The sequence below is a fragment of the Gorilla gorilla genome, chromosome 7, assembly GCF_029281585.2.
Source record: "Gorilla gorilla gorilla isolate KB3781 chromosome 7, NHGRI_mGorGor1-v2.1_pri, whole genome shotgun sequence".
Lineage (NCBI taxonomy): Eukaryota > Metazoa > Chordata > Mammalia > Primates > Hominidae > Gorilla > Gorilla gorilla.
Window position 1 is genome coordinate 127,467,551 of NC_073231.2, and position 16,650 is coordinate 127,484,200.

At 36.7% G+C, this 16,650-nt stretch overlaps 1 protein-coding gene across 1 annotated transcript in view; it reads right to left on the reverse strand.

Annotated features, from left to right (window-relative positions):
- Positions 1–629: 629 nt before the first annotated feature.
- HAS2 (hyaluronan synthase 2) overlaps positions 630–16,650 on the reverse strand; it is a 28,660-nt gene continuing 12,639 nt past the window's right edge. The window contains exons 3-4 of the mRNA XM_031013564.3: positions 5,642–5,743; positions 630–3,549 (exon numbers count right to left, since the gene is read on the reverse strand). Of these exons, the coding sequence (XP_030869424.1) occupies positions 2,620–3,549; positions 5,642–5,743 (1,032 nt within the window). The 3' untranslated portion in view covers positions 630–2,619. The remainder of the gene's footprint in view (positions 3,550–5,641; positions 5,744–16,650) is intronic.

Sequence of the window (16,650 nt, forward strand, 5' to 3'; positions counted from 1 at the left end):
TATTTGGAAAATACAAAAACATATACAGAATATAAATCAGTCATTCCCAGTATTAGAGATAATCATGTTTAAACATCTTCACTTTTATAAAATTGGGATGTTACTGTACAAAATGGTTATTTTTTTAATGTGACATTTCTCCAAAATCCACGTGTTCTCTGAGAACATTGTGTTCAATAGCTAATGATGTCCCATTTTTTAGAAATGCCATGATTTATTTAATTATTGCCCTCATCATTTGATTTTAGGTTAAGGTTTTATTATTTCTGAATAATGCTGAAATAAACAAGCTTGCTTATCATATTTCTGCATATCTTTGATTTTTTTCCTGCTATAAGTTACTATAATTTAAAAAATTGTCTAAATTTGTGCTGCTTTCAAGGGAAGCAGAAGAAAGAGAAGATTATAGACAAGGGTAATGATAATTAAGCAGTCTCTCTCTTCTCTCTGTGGTTTTCCAGATTTCCAAACCACACCAGTTTTAGGGATTTCTACCTAATAATGAGTAACATTAAATGACATATTCTTTTTTACCAACCATCATTTTTTTTAAAACCCCCCTTCCTAAATTCATACCATTATAATCAGGAAAACAAAGTTCCCCCTTCCCTTAGAAAAAAAGGCAATAATCTTATCAAAAATATTTTATTTACAAAAAATTAATTATACTATACATCCTATACTGGAAATACATTGAATAATTGCTAAAATAAATACAGGCAATTAATTCAACTTTTTATAAGAATGAGAGAATTTGACATTTGAATGTTATCAAAGCTTAACTTAGAACATAAATAGTTAAAAAGGCAAACTCAAGTTTTCATCTCATTTATTGGCATGTTGTGTTTTGTTTTCCACAAGCTCTCCAATCAGTGAGAGTCTTGAGTTTCAGATGTACCTTTTTGTACTCTGAAGGTAGGATGTGCAGCTTTTTCTTAGGCAGGATAGATGTAACATAGATGACTGAATAAAAAAGAGGCAGAAAGGCAGGAAGCCCATTTTTTTTTTAACACTTCTCCATGTGTCTCTGCCTCACCATAATGCTGTTTATTCAATTATTCATATATTCCGACTGTGTTTTCAACACAGGTCTACACAGCACCAGCTACAAGGCAAGGTCAATCGTGTAAAAAATAAAACTGGATAATGGAGGCCTTGTAGTAACTAAATTAGCCAAGTTCAGAGTATTTGGTTCAACAATTTTTATATGTGCCAATCATTGATATACTTATTAAACCTTGATGTCACTTCTACTGTGTAGACATTTTTATACAGGTCCAGAACAGGAAATAGGAAGTGATGATATGTATAATTCAGAAAAACAAAATTCCTCATTTGAAAGTAAAAGAGTATAGATACTTGGTGATTCTATCTGCCAATTTTGAATTTATATGTTTTATAATTTATCCAACTCACCCGTGTAAACATTATACTAACATGTAAAGTGAACTGGCAAGTTGAAAAAAAAAAAAAGGCAAAACACGTTCAATGTATAGGTAGGACCCAGTAAATTCAGACCACAGAACAAAACCTTTGATAAACTGCATTGTATGTGTCCAAAATTATACAGATAATTTCTCCACTTTTCACTTGACTTGGTCTGGGAAAACACTGCCAGAATCTCCAAAGATTATTCATCTTTGATACCCATGTTTTGTCCAGTGCTGGATGCCTACTGTTTTCTTTCAAAGACTATCATTCCCTTTTTTTTAAATCTTATGAAAAAATTGCACTACCTTTGGCCTTGATTTTCAATGATTTTTTTTTTTTAGGTACACACGAAAGTGTGTATTTTTACTTCCAAAGTATGATAGGTATATTGGCCTTTTCTAAAAGAAATAAAAACAAAAAGTTAAAATATTGAAAGTTTAAATACTTCTTTCACAGAAATAAACTATTCAATTTTAAAAGGTAGAGAGAGAGAAACATTTTATTCTTTCTATCATGAACATCAGTCAACCAAGCTTCACATTTTGGGCAGGATTTTTTAAGTATAAATTTTTTAAGAACTTATTTTATTTTTAAAAAAGGAAGAACAGGTTTATTTTGGCAGAAAAGTAAAATAGAGAATATGCAAAATTTGTCGTTAAGATTGGCATACAAAATTTAAAAACACAGTACAATTATATCAAAATACAGCACAGCCAACGGCCTTTAAAACTTCCTTTGGCATTTCATTTGGTAAAGTTAAAAAGAAAATCCTTCCTAAAAAAAAAAAATTATCTTCTATCAAAACAGTCCATAAGTTAGGTTGTATAGGTTGAAAGAACTTTTCCTTGAGTTTCCAAAATCCTTTTCTTCCATGATAACCCACATAAAGCATGGCTAGTGAGGTATATAGGGCAAAACACTTTCAGGCGGATGCACAGTAAGGAAAAAGTGCATAAACAAAGAATTCATCCCATTTTCATAGAAATAACAGGTTAAATCTGAGTTTCTTCTTGTTGATGTATTGTTTTACTTTGGCAGAATGAAAATAAACCCATATAAATGTCTTTGTTCAAGTCCCAGCAGCAGTGATATGTCTCCTTTGGTGGCATTATCTGATGCCACAATACTGTACAGCCCCTAGAGGAACTAAGGTGTTGTGTGTGACTGCAAACGTCAAAACATGGAAGATCATACATCAAGCACCATGTCATATTGTTGTCCCTTCTTCCGCCTGCCACACTTATTGATGAGAACTACATACAGCGTCAAAAGCATGACCCAATAGCATGCATAGAGCAACGTTCCAACAATTAGAACTGTCTGTTTGGATTCTGAAAATGGCCTTTTAGACTCCTTATAAATGGTGAAAATCACACCACCCAGGAGGATTGTAAACCAAACTGATACTGGAATGAGTCCTATGAAATTAACAACAATGGTTTTCCTTCCTGATGTGCCCCACCCAGCTTTGTTTATTGTTGCAATTGCAAACATCTTGGCGGGAAGTAAACTTGACATGTATAACACTGAGTAGAGAGACATGAAGACCATGACGATATTTCCTCTAAGGCAGCTGGCAAAAGACGATTTTATGAGACCTACTAGCTGGACAGTTAACAAGAAGAGGAGAATGTTCCAAATTTTACCCCGGTAGAAGAGCTGGATTACTGTGGCAATGAGAAAGAAAGGAAAGAATCCAGTGATAATCGCTTCGTAGGTCATCCACAAGTGATGTTTGTGAAACCACATTGCATTGTACAGCCATTCTCGGAAGTAGGACTTGCTCCAACGGGTCTGCTGGTTTAGCCATCTGAGATATTCTATAGGTGTTTCAGTAAGGCACTTAGATCGAGCTGTGTATTTTGTTGCATAGCCCAGACTCAGCACCCGGTTCGTGAGATGCCTGTCATCACCAAAGCTACATTGGTTGCCCATAAATTCTTGATTGTACCAATCTTCCACAAACTCATGCAACAAGGAGTTTCTGTACATTCCCAGAGGTCCACTAATGCACTGGACACACCCAAAATAAGACTGACAGGCCCTTTCTATATTAAAAGCCATCCAATATCTTACACTGCTGAGGAATGAGATCCAGGAATCGTACTTGTTTAAAATCTGCAAGAAGAAAAACATAAGTAATAGGTAAGCTTTAGCTAAAAATTCCAGCAAAACCTGTTCCATCCTGAGGTTACTACCTGGAGTAATATTTGTTATTTTATCCTCCCATTTTGGCTTCGTTCCTCTTTTTGGCGTGGTTATTTTATGTTTTCTCTGATTCTCTGATTCTGTTACTATTTGTTATGCTGTATGCATGTGTTGCGATTCTTTGATGGTGAATATTTTTTTCTATTTCATCCTCTACCCTCTTTCTGCTATTCTTATTCTGTTTGTTGTGTTATCATATTGAGATATTTACTTATTTATTTATTTAGAGATGGAGTCTCACTCTGTCACCCAGACTGGAGTGCAGTGGCGCGATTTGGGCTCACTGCAACCTCCGCCTTCCTGGTTCAAATGATTCTCCTGCCTCAGCCTCCCAAGTAGCTGGGACTACAGGTGCGCGCCACCAGGCCTGGCTAATTTTTGTCTTTTTAGTAGAGGCGGGGTTTCGCCATGTTGGCCAGGCTGGTCTTGCTCCTGACCTCAGATGATCTGACTGCCTCGGCCTCCCAAAGTGCTGGGATTACAGGCGTGAGCCACTGCACCTGGCCAAATTGAGATTTTTTTTTAGGCTTTAGATCTCAATCCCTAAACTCTTTTCCCAGGCACTCTTTCATAACACGTAAGATTTGAATGTTTTTAGGTTCCAGTTCCTCCTGTGCTGGTTAATTTCAAACTGATCCTATCCTTGGCTATTACTTTTCCTCTCCTTTATCCACACTTTTTTTGCAATAGCAGCAATAGGAGAGTTTCCCATGGCCTTCCTGCAAAATTTGAATCGTGAAATAATGCTTTATATAAAGGCTATTGACAATTATCAGCTTTTTTTGGCAAGATTTCTACATTCTCTCCTCTGTCTCAATTTTATGGATTTTGCCAGCTCCTTTTTTTAAAAATCACCAGGCTATTTCTTTGTCCCTTCTAATGTAATTTCTTTGCTTTTGCTATCAAACTACATATATAAAATGGGTTATATAGCATGATAATATCTAAATTTTAAAGTCTATTTTCCATGTGCTTTCTTACCTTTTGCTAAAATCTAACCTCATATTTATTTGCAAGGGAATCTTATTTTAATCCTCACATATTTTCACATATACATTTTTCCATTCCACAAATGTCAAATTACCTCCATTGATATTTGTTTCATTAATTGTTTCTTCATCAATAACAAATGATGGACAATATTGGAAAACCACTTATCCATTCTTTGCCTTTCTCACTAGTATAAATTTGAGTCTCTGTTTTTTTTTTAATTATTCCTTTTTGACTCAGATTTTTTTTTAAATCAACCACATATTGATCATCCTTTAGGTATATAGGTATAAGATATATATCAATTTCTTACCATACTTCTATTTCTTTTTTCTTTTTCTTTTTCTTTTTTTTTTTTTTTTTTGAGACCAGGTCTTACCCTATCACCCAGGCTGAAGTGCAGTGGCATGATCTCGGCTCATTGCAACCTCCACCTCCCAGGTCCAAGAATTCTCTTGTCTCAGCCTCCCAAGTAGCTGGGACTACAGTTGCACACCACCATGCCCAGCTAATTTTTGTATTTTTAGTAGGGATGGGGTTTCACCATATTGATCAGGCTGGTCTCGAACTCCTGACCTCAGGTGATCCACCTGCCTCGGCCTCCCAAAGTGCTGGGATTACAGGCATAAACCACTGCACCCGGCTCATACTTCTATTTCTTAATCCTTGTAATGAAGTAATTTTTAGCAGAACATGAAATATTAAGTTATGGCCCAAAGGTATATGGTGGAAATCATTACACATTTATTTTAAGTTGCATATAACTTATCAGCTACTACAGAAATGGGTTATACCCCAGGACTAAGCAAGAAAGTTCTAAATTATATTTCAATTTACATAGGAAAAGAGGCAGTGAAGCAGATCCAAGGCACATTTTAATGTGTCTCAAGCACCAACAACAACACCTGGCACAGAGTTAGTGTTTAATAAATGTATGTTCAATGAGTCAATGAGTAAAAGTGCTCTTAAAAGTATTTCACGCAAAACAAACAAAAAAAATGAAGCCATGTACCTGGACATCTCCCCCAACACCTCCAACCATGGGATCTTCTTCTAAAACTTTTACCATCTCCACAGATGAGGCTGGGTCAAGCATAGTGTCTGAATCACAAACCTGCAAAGAAGCAAATGAAAAATGAGTTAAAGAAAAGGAAGAACTATAAATACATTCCCTGTAGTCAAAATTTCACATACATACTGTGTCCTCATCTTACTGTCACAAGGCCTCAGTAAGCAAGTATCATGATGATAACAGAGACCTTGTTATATCATGGCCAATACAAAGAGCCTATTTTTCAGCAAACTCAATATTTAAGTTAATGACATTGCTGGGTAGAACAGCTGAAGTGATGTGCTAAGTATGACTTGTAGCATGATCAACTTGTCCCAGTTTGCCATAGATGCTCCCAGTTTTGTCAATGAAAGTCTCACATCCCAGGTAACCCCCAGTCCTGGCAAACTGTAATGGTTGGTCCCCCTAGAGGTCTGTTTAAGAAAAAAAAAAAAAAAATGTTTTCTTGTTACCTTCAATAAGGCTTTTAGGCCTTTTTGTCTTTCAGGTCTGAATGGTAAGAAAATTCTATGACATTTTCTTAAGGGAGACATATTTAGTAATGATTTTACCTTTCATTTTAATATGGTAAATAAATGACAGGAGAGCAATTATCCTACATAGGATTGTATAATTCTAAAGCAATAGTGTAGTTCTAAAGATTGTATAGTTCTGAAGTCCATATGACCCGGGCTTAGCAAATGACATTGTATCAGGAAGGGGATTTGCAGGACCTTCAACACCTTTTTATTCTAAAGTATTAAGTGTTCATCTGGCCCTCTGAATTTAAAAGTGGATATAAATCACTTTAAGCTATTCTAGAAATGCCCATTGTTGTTTTTAAACACAATCTTTCTATGAGCCAAAAAAAAAAGCAAGTCTGAAACTAGACCAACCACAACTTCAAGAAAATTGTTGGAATTAGTTTATAACTGTGTATTCCTAATAGATATTTCTATTGGAGTCTCAAGGGCACAGGGCTATAAACTGTGCTTTTCTTTTCAGACTGATTTCCAAATCAATTGAAAAGTTAAACAGAAAAATAATAAAGCAAATGGAAAACCAAACTATTACCTGTATGCTTACAAAGCTGATATGGAGAATAGGGCTTTATATGTGGAAAAGTGGGCTTCATAATTCTGAGTAATTCCCAGAATTACTCAGTCCCAGAGAGGCTCTCAGTGGGACTAGCCTCCTGCAGATACAGTGTATGTCCCTTCAAAAGGTACAGCTGATACCTGTTCCTGGGGGGGTGCCCACTCCCAAAAGCCAGGCAGAAAGAGCTGGGCTTCCCCTTATTCCTTCCACACTCACTAATAAGATTAAGTCACTCCTTTTCTCTTAGGAAAGGAATGAAAACAGCTGGAAAAGGCTGATGGGTTATACCTGCCAATGGAGCTTCCTCCATATGATCAGAGAAAATCAGAAATAGAAAAAAAGTAGGAAAAAAAAGTCCCCATCTCCCTATCCCTGCAACATTTACTAATTGGACATATTATTTTCTGCTAAATGCAGCAAAGTCCTAACAAATATAAATTGATCAGAATTGTCATGTGATTAATCAGCTTGATATCCCCATTCAGACAATGAATGGCATGATTGGCAGAGACTGAGTATTTATTATCTGCTATTCCCATTATTCTGCCATCAAGTCAGACTGTACTGGTTGGACTGAATCAAGATTTAGCCAATTTTTTTAATATCAAAATAAATTATTTAACAGTTCTGCAAACCACTCTATAAACATAGTATTTCAGCCTGAGCAACAAAGTGAGACCCTGTCTCACAGAAAATAGTGTTTGATATACCAGTTTTGAATTTAAAAAAAAAAAAAGGAAATTAACCAATTAGTAGAAGCATAAAGTCTCAGAATTAAAGGAGACGTTAGATACATGTAGCATGAGTCCTTCACATTAGTAACTAAGGAATCCCAACATTTTTAAAAGCATCTAGGCTGGGTGCAGTGGCTAACACCTGTGTTAGGAAGAGCAGTGGAAAGCTAAGGTGGGGGGATTGTTTGAGCCCAGGAGTTTGACACCAGCCTGGGCAACACAGCAAGACCCCATCTCAAAAAAATAGTAAAATAAAATAAAAAATAAAATCTACGTCAATTTTACTACTAGCTTTTTTTCTGAAAAGGTTTCATGTTAATGAAGAATGCTGGTGAAAATAGCAATTTAAATGCATTATTGGAAATCATAATGTGTGGAGTATATGGGGCATCAGAAGGTGAACCTATCACCCTTCTAGGTTTAATTATAGCAATTTCGGGGTTAACTTCTGAATTTTTAAAACTTTATTCTCCTTATTTAGAAGAACTCATTTTCTAAATGAAACCCTATTGACTGTCTTTTTGTCATTCCATTTAGGTTCAGCATAGTCTCACTTATTTTAAGAAAAAAAAAATTAGGCAGAAGCTAGGCATTCACTTTTCATTGTAAAAAACAGGATTTTACTGACACTTGGGTCTGTATCCAAGCATCTCAAGCCTCCGGAACCTAGAAGAATTCCCCCGAAAGTGATGTTTTGCCTCTCCCATGCCCTGTCTATCCCTGGTTTGTATGTGGCTACCAGGTGGGCAGGAGGTCTGTGATGAGGCTAGAAAAACATGAAGGCAGAAATTCTAACTCATCTTTAGCCTCCAGCATCCTGAGTTTATTACCACACCCACCTCTGTTGACTCAAGCTGGAAAAGGTAAAACCAGGCTAAAATAAGACTAAAAACAACAGGAAGGGGGCAATCCAGAGTTAATGTTCAAATAACTCCGTCTGCTTGTGAGCACAAGCAAGCCAGGAGAACTAGCTCTTTGAAATGACTACACTGGAACCAAATTTATGATGTTCTGCATATTTAAATTGGTCCCTGCCCCTCCCAATTTCCAATAGCAAAGTGCCAGAAGTTCTCTGAGAGAGATTGTTCACATGGTGAATTTAGCTGTATCAGAAAGGAAAGCTCAGAAATCTCTTGGGAAAGGGTTTATTATCATGGGATTTAACAGCTTTAAAATTTTTCAACTACTGGATGCTGTTTGGTGATAGAATGCCAGCTAGAAAGCCATGGTCTTTGACAGTTTGTGAAAGCATGTGTATTCATGGACACAAGGGAATTTACTCAGTAGGGTGTAAAGAGCATAATTTTAGCCCTTCTTAAAATCCATACAGCAAGAACAGGCTTTCTAGCCATCTCCTCGCTCATCGGTAACAAGTATGCAATTCCACGAATGTCAGCTATTTAGCCCTGGATTACAATCTGTGGGAGACATGCACCAGTTCAAGGAGAACTGAACCTCACATAAGGAAAAACTACAGGACAGCATTTGCACACAGGAAAGAGAACAAACTGAAACATCTTTCTGGCCACACTAAGTGTATCAGTGTAATTCGTTGAAACCACATGATCACTAGTTATAAGATTTCTCACCAGGAGATATGGAAATGAAGCAAGTCACCAACTTTTGAGTAAATGAAACATGTCAAGAAGACATTATTTAGAAGAACCAGCCACCTCAGTCTTAACCACAGAATCATCCACTAAATTGCATAAGACCATCACTCTTCCTGCTTCACTACTCCAGCCAAGAGTTAATTCGCTCCATTTCCTCCCTATCTAAAACAGGGATTGGCAAACCAAGGCCTACTGGTCAAGTCCAGCCTGCCACCTGTCTTGATATGGGTCATGGGCCAAGAATGGTTACACATTATTCAATAGTTGAAAAAAAATCAAAAAAAGAATATTTTGTGACACATGGGAATTATATAAAATTAAAATTTTAGTGTTCATAAATAAGATTTTATTGGATGCATGCTGTATCAGAAAGGAAAGCTCAGAAAGGCATGCATCCACCCTTGCCTGCTCATTTACTTACTATTTATGGCTGCTTTTCACCCTGCAACAGCAAAACTGACTAGTTACAACAGAGACCATATAGCCTGCAAAGCCTAATATTTACTATTTAGCCTTTTATAAGCAAAGTTTGCCAACCCTGGGTTCAAAATAACTGTATACACGGGGAAGGTTCTGCTTTCTTAAAAATAACAGTGAAGTTGAGATTAAATATGTTTGAAGCCCAATTTTAATTTAGTAGATTTTGCAAAAGCTGTCTCCATCTCCCTGTGTTAGGAAGAGCCTGAAGTGTAGGATATTAAAAAATTAGATTTTCTTCAGCCAAGATTTTGCCTATTACAAGAGCAAGTACCCATGAAATCAAGAAGCCTTAAAGTCTGAAGTCCTGTAACTTACTACTTCTATAACCTTGAATGAGCCATTTGCCATCATCATGGGACATTTGTGAGACACTGCAAATAAAAGTACCTTGTAAATTACAAAGGACTGTAGAGAAGTATTTCCATTAGTATAAGGTAATAGTCTTCAATATTTTATACTTTCTTAGTAAACCCACACCTAAAGGATTAGGTCAATTATCACAAATAGATGGCTCAGTAGCAACAATCACTAATAGGAACATAGGAATTGATTACATGTACAGAATCTCTTACCACATGAACAAACTCAAATTTATCTGGAAGCATCTACAGCATTCCTGTCTGTTCTAATTTATCTCACTAATCTTAAAGTTAATTTATCTCACAACAATCTAAATAAAAATCTCCTGTAGAAATACTGTTATCTATTCTACCAGATGCCTTGATCCAAGTCTAAAATGCCAAATCTCCATGTTTTACTTTTAATGTCTTTTGTTTTCAGACTGATGGATCTCCTCACTTCCTCCCATACCACTTCAAAGGGCATTGACAGCTAACACAGCAAGAGAGAAATCTTAATTACTCTGGCTGCCTCCAATGAGGAAACAGGTTGAAAATAAATCAAAACTCTTTTGAAAAAGGCTTCACCTTTTTCCTGCTTGTAAGGCTTAACCCTTCATCTTAACCTTCACCCTTCATCTTAACCTTGACTCTTCATCTTAACCTTGACCCAATGAGACTATCTCTAGAATGTGTAGCATTTGTTCTTGCTTCCTCCCACAACTTAACCCAAAAGTAAATAGAAATTCTGCATCACCCCCCCATCCCAATTTCTCTAGTAAAAAGGGGTAATGGCAGGAACAAAAAATTCCACAAATACTTACTTAGTAAATACAAGATGCTACCATTCCCCCTGAACTCCTACCAGTACAACCTCAGAGCAAACACACTACTGAAACAAACAAACAAAAAAAGTACTATATAAGGCCTTGGAATCAAATTCATCTGGATCCCAATCCACCATTAACCACTTATGTAAACTCGGACTCGTTTCTTCACTACAGACTCTTTACCTCCTAAGCTTCCATTCTGTAGGTGAAAAATATGGATAATCACATCTACCTCATAAGTTTGTTGTAATTAACTAGCATTAATAAGATAATGTATGTAAAGCTGTTAGTAATGGCTAGCTCACAGTAAATGCTTAATAAATGGAACTCATATATACTAAAAAGTGGGCCACAATACATGCAAGATTTGGGGGAAACAAAACAGTGAGGACAGAAGTTGACTTTATAAAGATGGAATATTACATACAATTTAAAATTTCTCATACAACCAAAAAAAAAAAAAATCAATCCAAAGCTCTAGTGCATGTTCATTAATAATATTACAACAAACTTCTAAGACTTTATCAAGATTGTATAACTTTATTTTTTAATCTTGATTTTCTATTTATATGAATTCTAGATGAATAGAATTTACATATAAACATATAGCTAAGTTAAGCAGCCTCAAATTAAGCAACAAATACAAAATCATAAAATCTAAACATTTTAGAGCTACAAAAGCTTTTTGAAATTAATGAGTAAAACCATTCCAGAAAAAAAAAAAAATAGTCCTCAATGAAAACATCATCTTTCTTTTGTGAAAGGAACGGGGGATGGGGAGGAGGTTCTTCCCTTGTAGTAATTTGGTTTATGGTACAGGATCTCAAATCTAGCCAACAGAAAGCCTTTACATTATAGACACCTGTGCAGTTTGGTACTTCTTTGTAATTCTTCTTAAAAGGAATTAGGAATATACAAGCCTTCCTTAGTAGAATGAATTATCCAAATTATTATAAAATAATTCCTGCCTTCAGACAGCCAATCTCTTCCAATTATTAAAGTGAAAAAAAGGAGTCATTTGGTTATTCTCTTTTCCTTTTTAGGAAAGTTGAAAATGAGTGAAAGTTACAAAAGGTGCAAAACAAAGGTGACGAGCCAGCTGGAAAAGTGAGAAACCAAATGCTGTCACCTCTAAGGCTTAAACCATGAAGGACCCTTATTCCAAATGTTTGGAATTCTCATTCTAAAGAAGGGAATCAGGGAAGCTCATAATGGTGCCCTTAAATCAAGATTTATATTCAAGAAGCAATCTGGGGGGAAAAGGCAGATTAAAAGTGAGAGTGAGACACATGATAGTAACCAACAAATGAAAATTCTGGTATCCCTTTTTCTTTTGATCTTGCTCTAGCAGAGCTTCAGTATGTTGCTAGATATAATTAAGATGTCAGAAGAATTACACCAATACTGACTTAAGAATCTTGAGCTGAAAGACATCTTAGAGATCATCTGGTCTACTACCTCAGTTGATGATTCATTAAGGCCAGGACCATAGCAGGTAAACAACAAAGCTGGGTATAGAATTCAGATTTCCTCATTCTTATTTCAGTGAGCTCTTAGTCTTAACCTCCAAAATGAAAGATAAAAATAAACTTACTATTCTCAATACTGGCCCTCAGAATATTTCAGTTGCTCAGGCTTTCTATACAGAACAAAACAGGAACCAGTCAAATGTCATACACAGTTGATTATCATTATTTATGGTAGTTGTATTACATAAAGTTGCCAGGAACACTGAACTGGAAAATACTGAAAATGTGCTTCTAGCAGAAACACAGGGCTAGGTTCCTCCGAACCTCTGGCCACAACATTTTGACAACATATAATCTTGTTTTATCTGTGCTTCTGTTTATATGTACCTTATTTAATATACATATAGTTGGTTCATTAATATTGAACTCATGTCCAATAGCACGATATCTCATGCCTAAAGGAAATTCATCTCCATGAGGTGTGTCACAGTCTTCTTGTGCTTAGATAGCATTTCAGCATTACAGTTCAAGGCCATGTTAAAGAGCTACGTCACCAAGGAAAAGCACAAAAAAGGGAAAAATGTGGCACTAAAGAGACCATGAAGAGGATAATTGTTTACAGTATAAAAGCTGAAACAAGAAGCCAAAGCATCACCTTGTTTGACCTCCGCTGGAACATGCACATTGGATGACTCAAATTTTTTGCCACTGTGTGCTTGTCAGCAAATGACCACCTACTGACTGCAATTATTGATTTTAGGGTTACAAGTACGTTTTACCGAGTAGACAAATTTGCAAATACAGAATCCAGTAATAATCACAGTCAACTATACTGTTAGGAATAAGAAAGCCTTACATTTTTCCCCAAAGAATTCTGGATATGTAGAATGCTGTGAGATTAAATCAATAGTGACATTTCCTCCTATAATCTTCCAGCTTAGAAGATGTTCATATTTGTTATATATTTTCTACCTAGGAAGTCCCTAATGCAGACATCAGGGGATACTGTTTTATGTTTTCCTTTGTCTCATAGACGGGTGGCCGCTTGAGTGGTAATACGCATGTTCAGTAAGAGACAGGAATAAAGCAATTATATAATCAAGACATCCGGCCGGGCGCGATGGCTCACGCCTGTAATCCCAGCACTTTGGGAGGCCGAGGCGGGTGGATCACGAGGTCAGGAGGTCGAGACCATCCTGGCTAATACGGTGAAACCCCGTCTCTACTAAAAATACAAAAAAAAAATTAGCCGGGCGTGGTAGCGGGCGCCTGTAGTCCCAGGTACTCGGGAGGTTGAGGCAGGAGAATGGCATGAACCCGGGAGGCGGAGCTTGCAGTGAGCCAAGATAGCGCCACTGCAGTCCAGCCTGGGCGAAAGAGCGAGACTCCGTCTCAAAAAAAAAAAAAAAAAAAAGACATCCAAATATATTTTACGTTTTCTGATAACACTACATAAAAAATATAAAACATTAACATAATCCCAAAGTGTTCTAAAAACAAGGGAAAAAACAGAAAAATATACATTGGAAAGTGTCAATCAGTTGGGTATTTGTTTAAGATAATTTTAATTTTGTTCATTGTACTTTTTTAATACTTTTAAAACATGCTGCCATAAGCCTGTGTTACTTTTGTAAATAAAAAAGCCAATATAAACACTATTTCAAAGAGGTACAAACTTTTGTCCAACATTAAGCCATACTCAGAACAGGTCAGAATCTATCCATTTTTAAAACAAAGTTTCTCTAGAAAATACATTGATTCTGAATTTTGAAAATCTTTGTCACTCTTAAAAAAAATTCATTCCCTTCGACTTTTTTTTTTTTCCATTTTTTGAGACAGGGTCTTTCTCTGTTACCCAGGCTGGCATGATAATGGCTTAGTACAGCCTGGACCTCCCAGGCTCTAGCAATCCTACCTCAGCCTTCCGAGTAGCTGGGACCAGAGACATGCACCACCAAGTCCAGCTAATTTTTTTTTTTTTTTGTAGAGATGAGGTCTCCCTAAGTTGCCCAGGTTGGTCTCGAACTCCTGGGCTTAAGCAATCCTTCTGCCTTGGTCTCTTAAAGCACTAGACTTACAGGCATCAGCCACCACACTGGCCCTCTTTAACTTCTTTTCTCAATTTATTTTTTCTCTTCCTCTGTTTTCTATCTTCTTTATCTCTGCAAGTACCCACCAGCATCATCAGATAAATTTGCTACCACACTGGGTTTCTCTGTGACTAGTGACTCCCTTACTGTTCTATGTCAGCATTAATTATTTGAACAGCTACAGGGCCGAGAGAGCAGTCAGTAGAGAAGACTAGAGATGAAAGCTGAGACAGAGTTAGAGCTGGTAGCTGTTAAAGCTTTATTCCCAAGGAGACAAGAGGAAGCAGGCCCAGTGGTCTCAAGAGCATAGATCAAAAGAATAACTTTGAGACAAGAAGTGAGGTTGGATACTCTTGAAACAGTTTAAGAAGAGAGTAAAGATGATCTTGACAGCATTCAGAATTAGTACTTTTGACTTTCTCTTTAGTAGGAGGCAAGGTCATCTGTTAGTAGTTAAGCAGAGAGGAGTTTGGATAGGGTTTTGGGAAAGTGGTGAAGGTATGAAATAATAGGCTATGAGAGCAATAAGCAAGGCATCTATTCAAGACCAAGTGAAAAGAGTGCTGAAGAGTGCCAAGGATTCGGCTGCAACTGGAAACCAATCCTTTTGGCCATCTCTCTCCACAGTCAAGCAGAATTCTCCAGCAAGTTTGTAAGCATGGTCAATTTCTTCCCCAGCCCCCATTTTGTCTTGTGTATTACCACCTGAACTTTGCTTCCTTCTTTCCCTAACCAGCCTGCACTCCAAGTTCCATCACTTGTAATGCTTAGCAGCCAACATCTTCAAACCCTTTTTCCCTTATTTGTCTTTCTGTGGTTTCTGCTTTGCAATTCTCAAATCCTGGGACACTTAGAATAGAAGATGGGGGTGGTTAGTATTGTGAATTGAACCTTAGGAAATTGCCATTTTTATAGGTCACACATGATTAAATATCAGGGGATTTACTGAGGGATGAAAAGATGGAATTACCAGTTTCAGAATGCTAAGAGATTTGTACTCCTGTGTGAGTGTTTGGAACTGGCTGAGAGTCCCAGGAGGCATCAGGGCCTAGTTAAAAGCTGCTGGTCGGGTCAGTGTATCTGGAGACTTCCTCTATCTCAGCCTGGAGGAAGAAAAGTTCTCAAGCCCGATTAGGGCTCTAGCAGGAGGCCTATTCTAATATTTCATATTTTGTATTATTTTTTTCCTGGACAGGCACAGCATAAAGTTGTCAAGGATACAAACAAAATTCAAAACAAAAATGATGGGAGAAGAGGGTTTGGGAGGAGCATGTTTAAAGAAAAGGAAGAAAAAACCCTCATACAATGAGGCCTTGATTAGAAATGACAAATGTAGCAATTGTTTTAACTAAAATTAAAGACAAAATATCAAAACAGATGTTTTCTCATTTAAAGCCCAGAACTTCATTTTTCATATCCTCTATAAGTTCCCAGTCATCCTTTCCCTTTGAAAATAGCCAATTATCCTCTCATCTAAGCCCAAAGTTTTACTATGTAAATACCAAATGTCCAAAGATAACTGAAACTACCTTAACTTGGAAGTTTTACCTTTGAGAAATTAGGAGAAACTTGACAGAGAAATGCTCTCAACTGTCTAGAAGGGAGATTAACATAATGAAGAAATGTCTCTAAACTCTTCAGACATCAACTGAAATTAGTCATATGGTGGCAATTGACAGGTACTATAATTTGAGCAAGGACTAAATGATAATAAACAACAATATTAATATAAAAAGCTTTAATTATATCAATGATAATATCATAACTTTTGCTAAACACTTGGAATACATTAATTTATTCTATCCAGAAACTGAGACTCAGAGAGGTGGTCTTGCCCATGGTCAACCAGCTAGTAATCTCTATGATTAGAACTTTGGTCAACTGACTCTAAAGCCAATGTCCATTCCTATCTCACTACCTGACAACCACTAGGCATGACTCTGTGGCAGTAAAGGATCCTAAAGAATAGGATGGGTCTTTTAAAAACTAGAATTTCACTAGAAATTCTAGAGGAGAGGAAGAACATCCCAGTGCCTTTCTTAAACCAGAGACATTTTTCCCCTCTCAATACCATCATGGCCAAAATCTAATTATTATAAAGTATCTGCAGAAAATTAAAACTAGAAACTCACAGGGACCCTACTAATGTTCTAAAGAAGGAAGCTTCAGTGAGAACCAGGAGAGGAGAACCCCTATAGTGAGCTTTCAGGAAATTAATGGGAGACACAGCCTGTCTAATTTTCATGCAGGCAAACACCATCACAAGTGCTTTCAAAGGTCAAGTTGCAGTGAGTGAGGTAATGCTGTTTGGAGAGTGA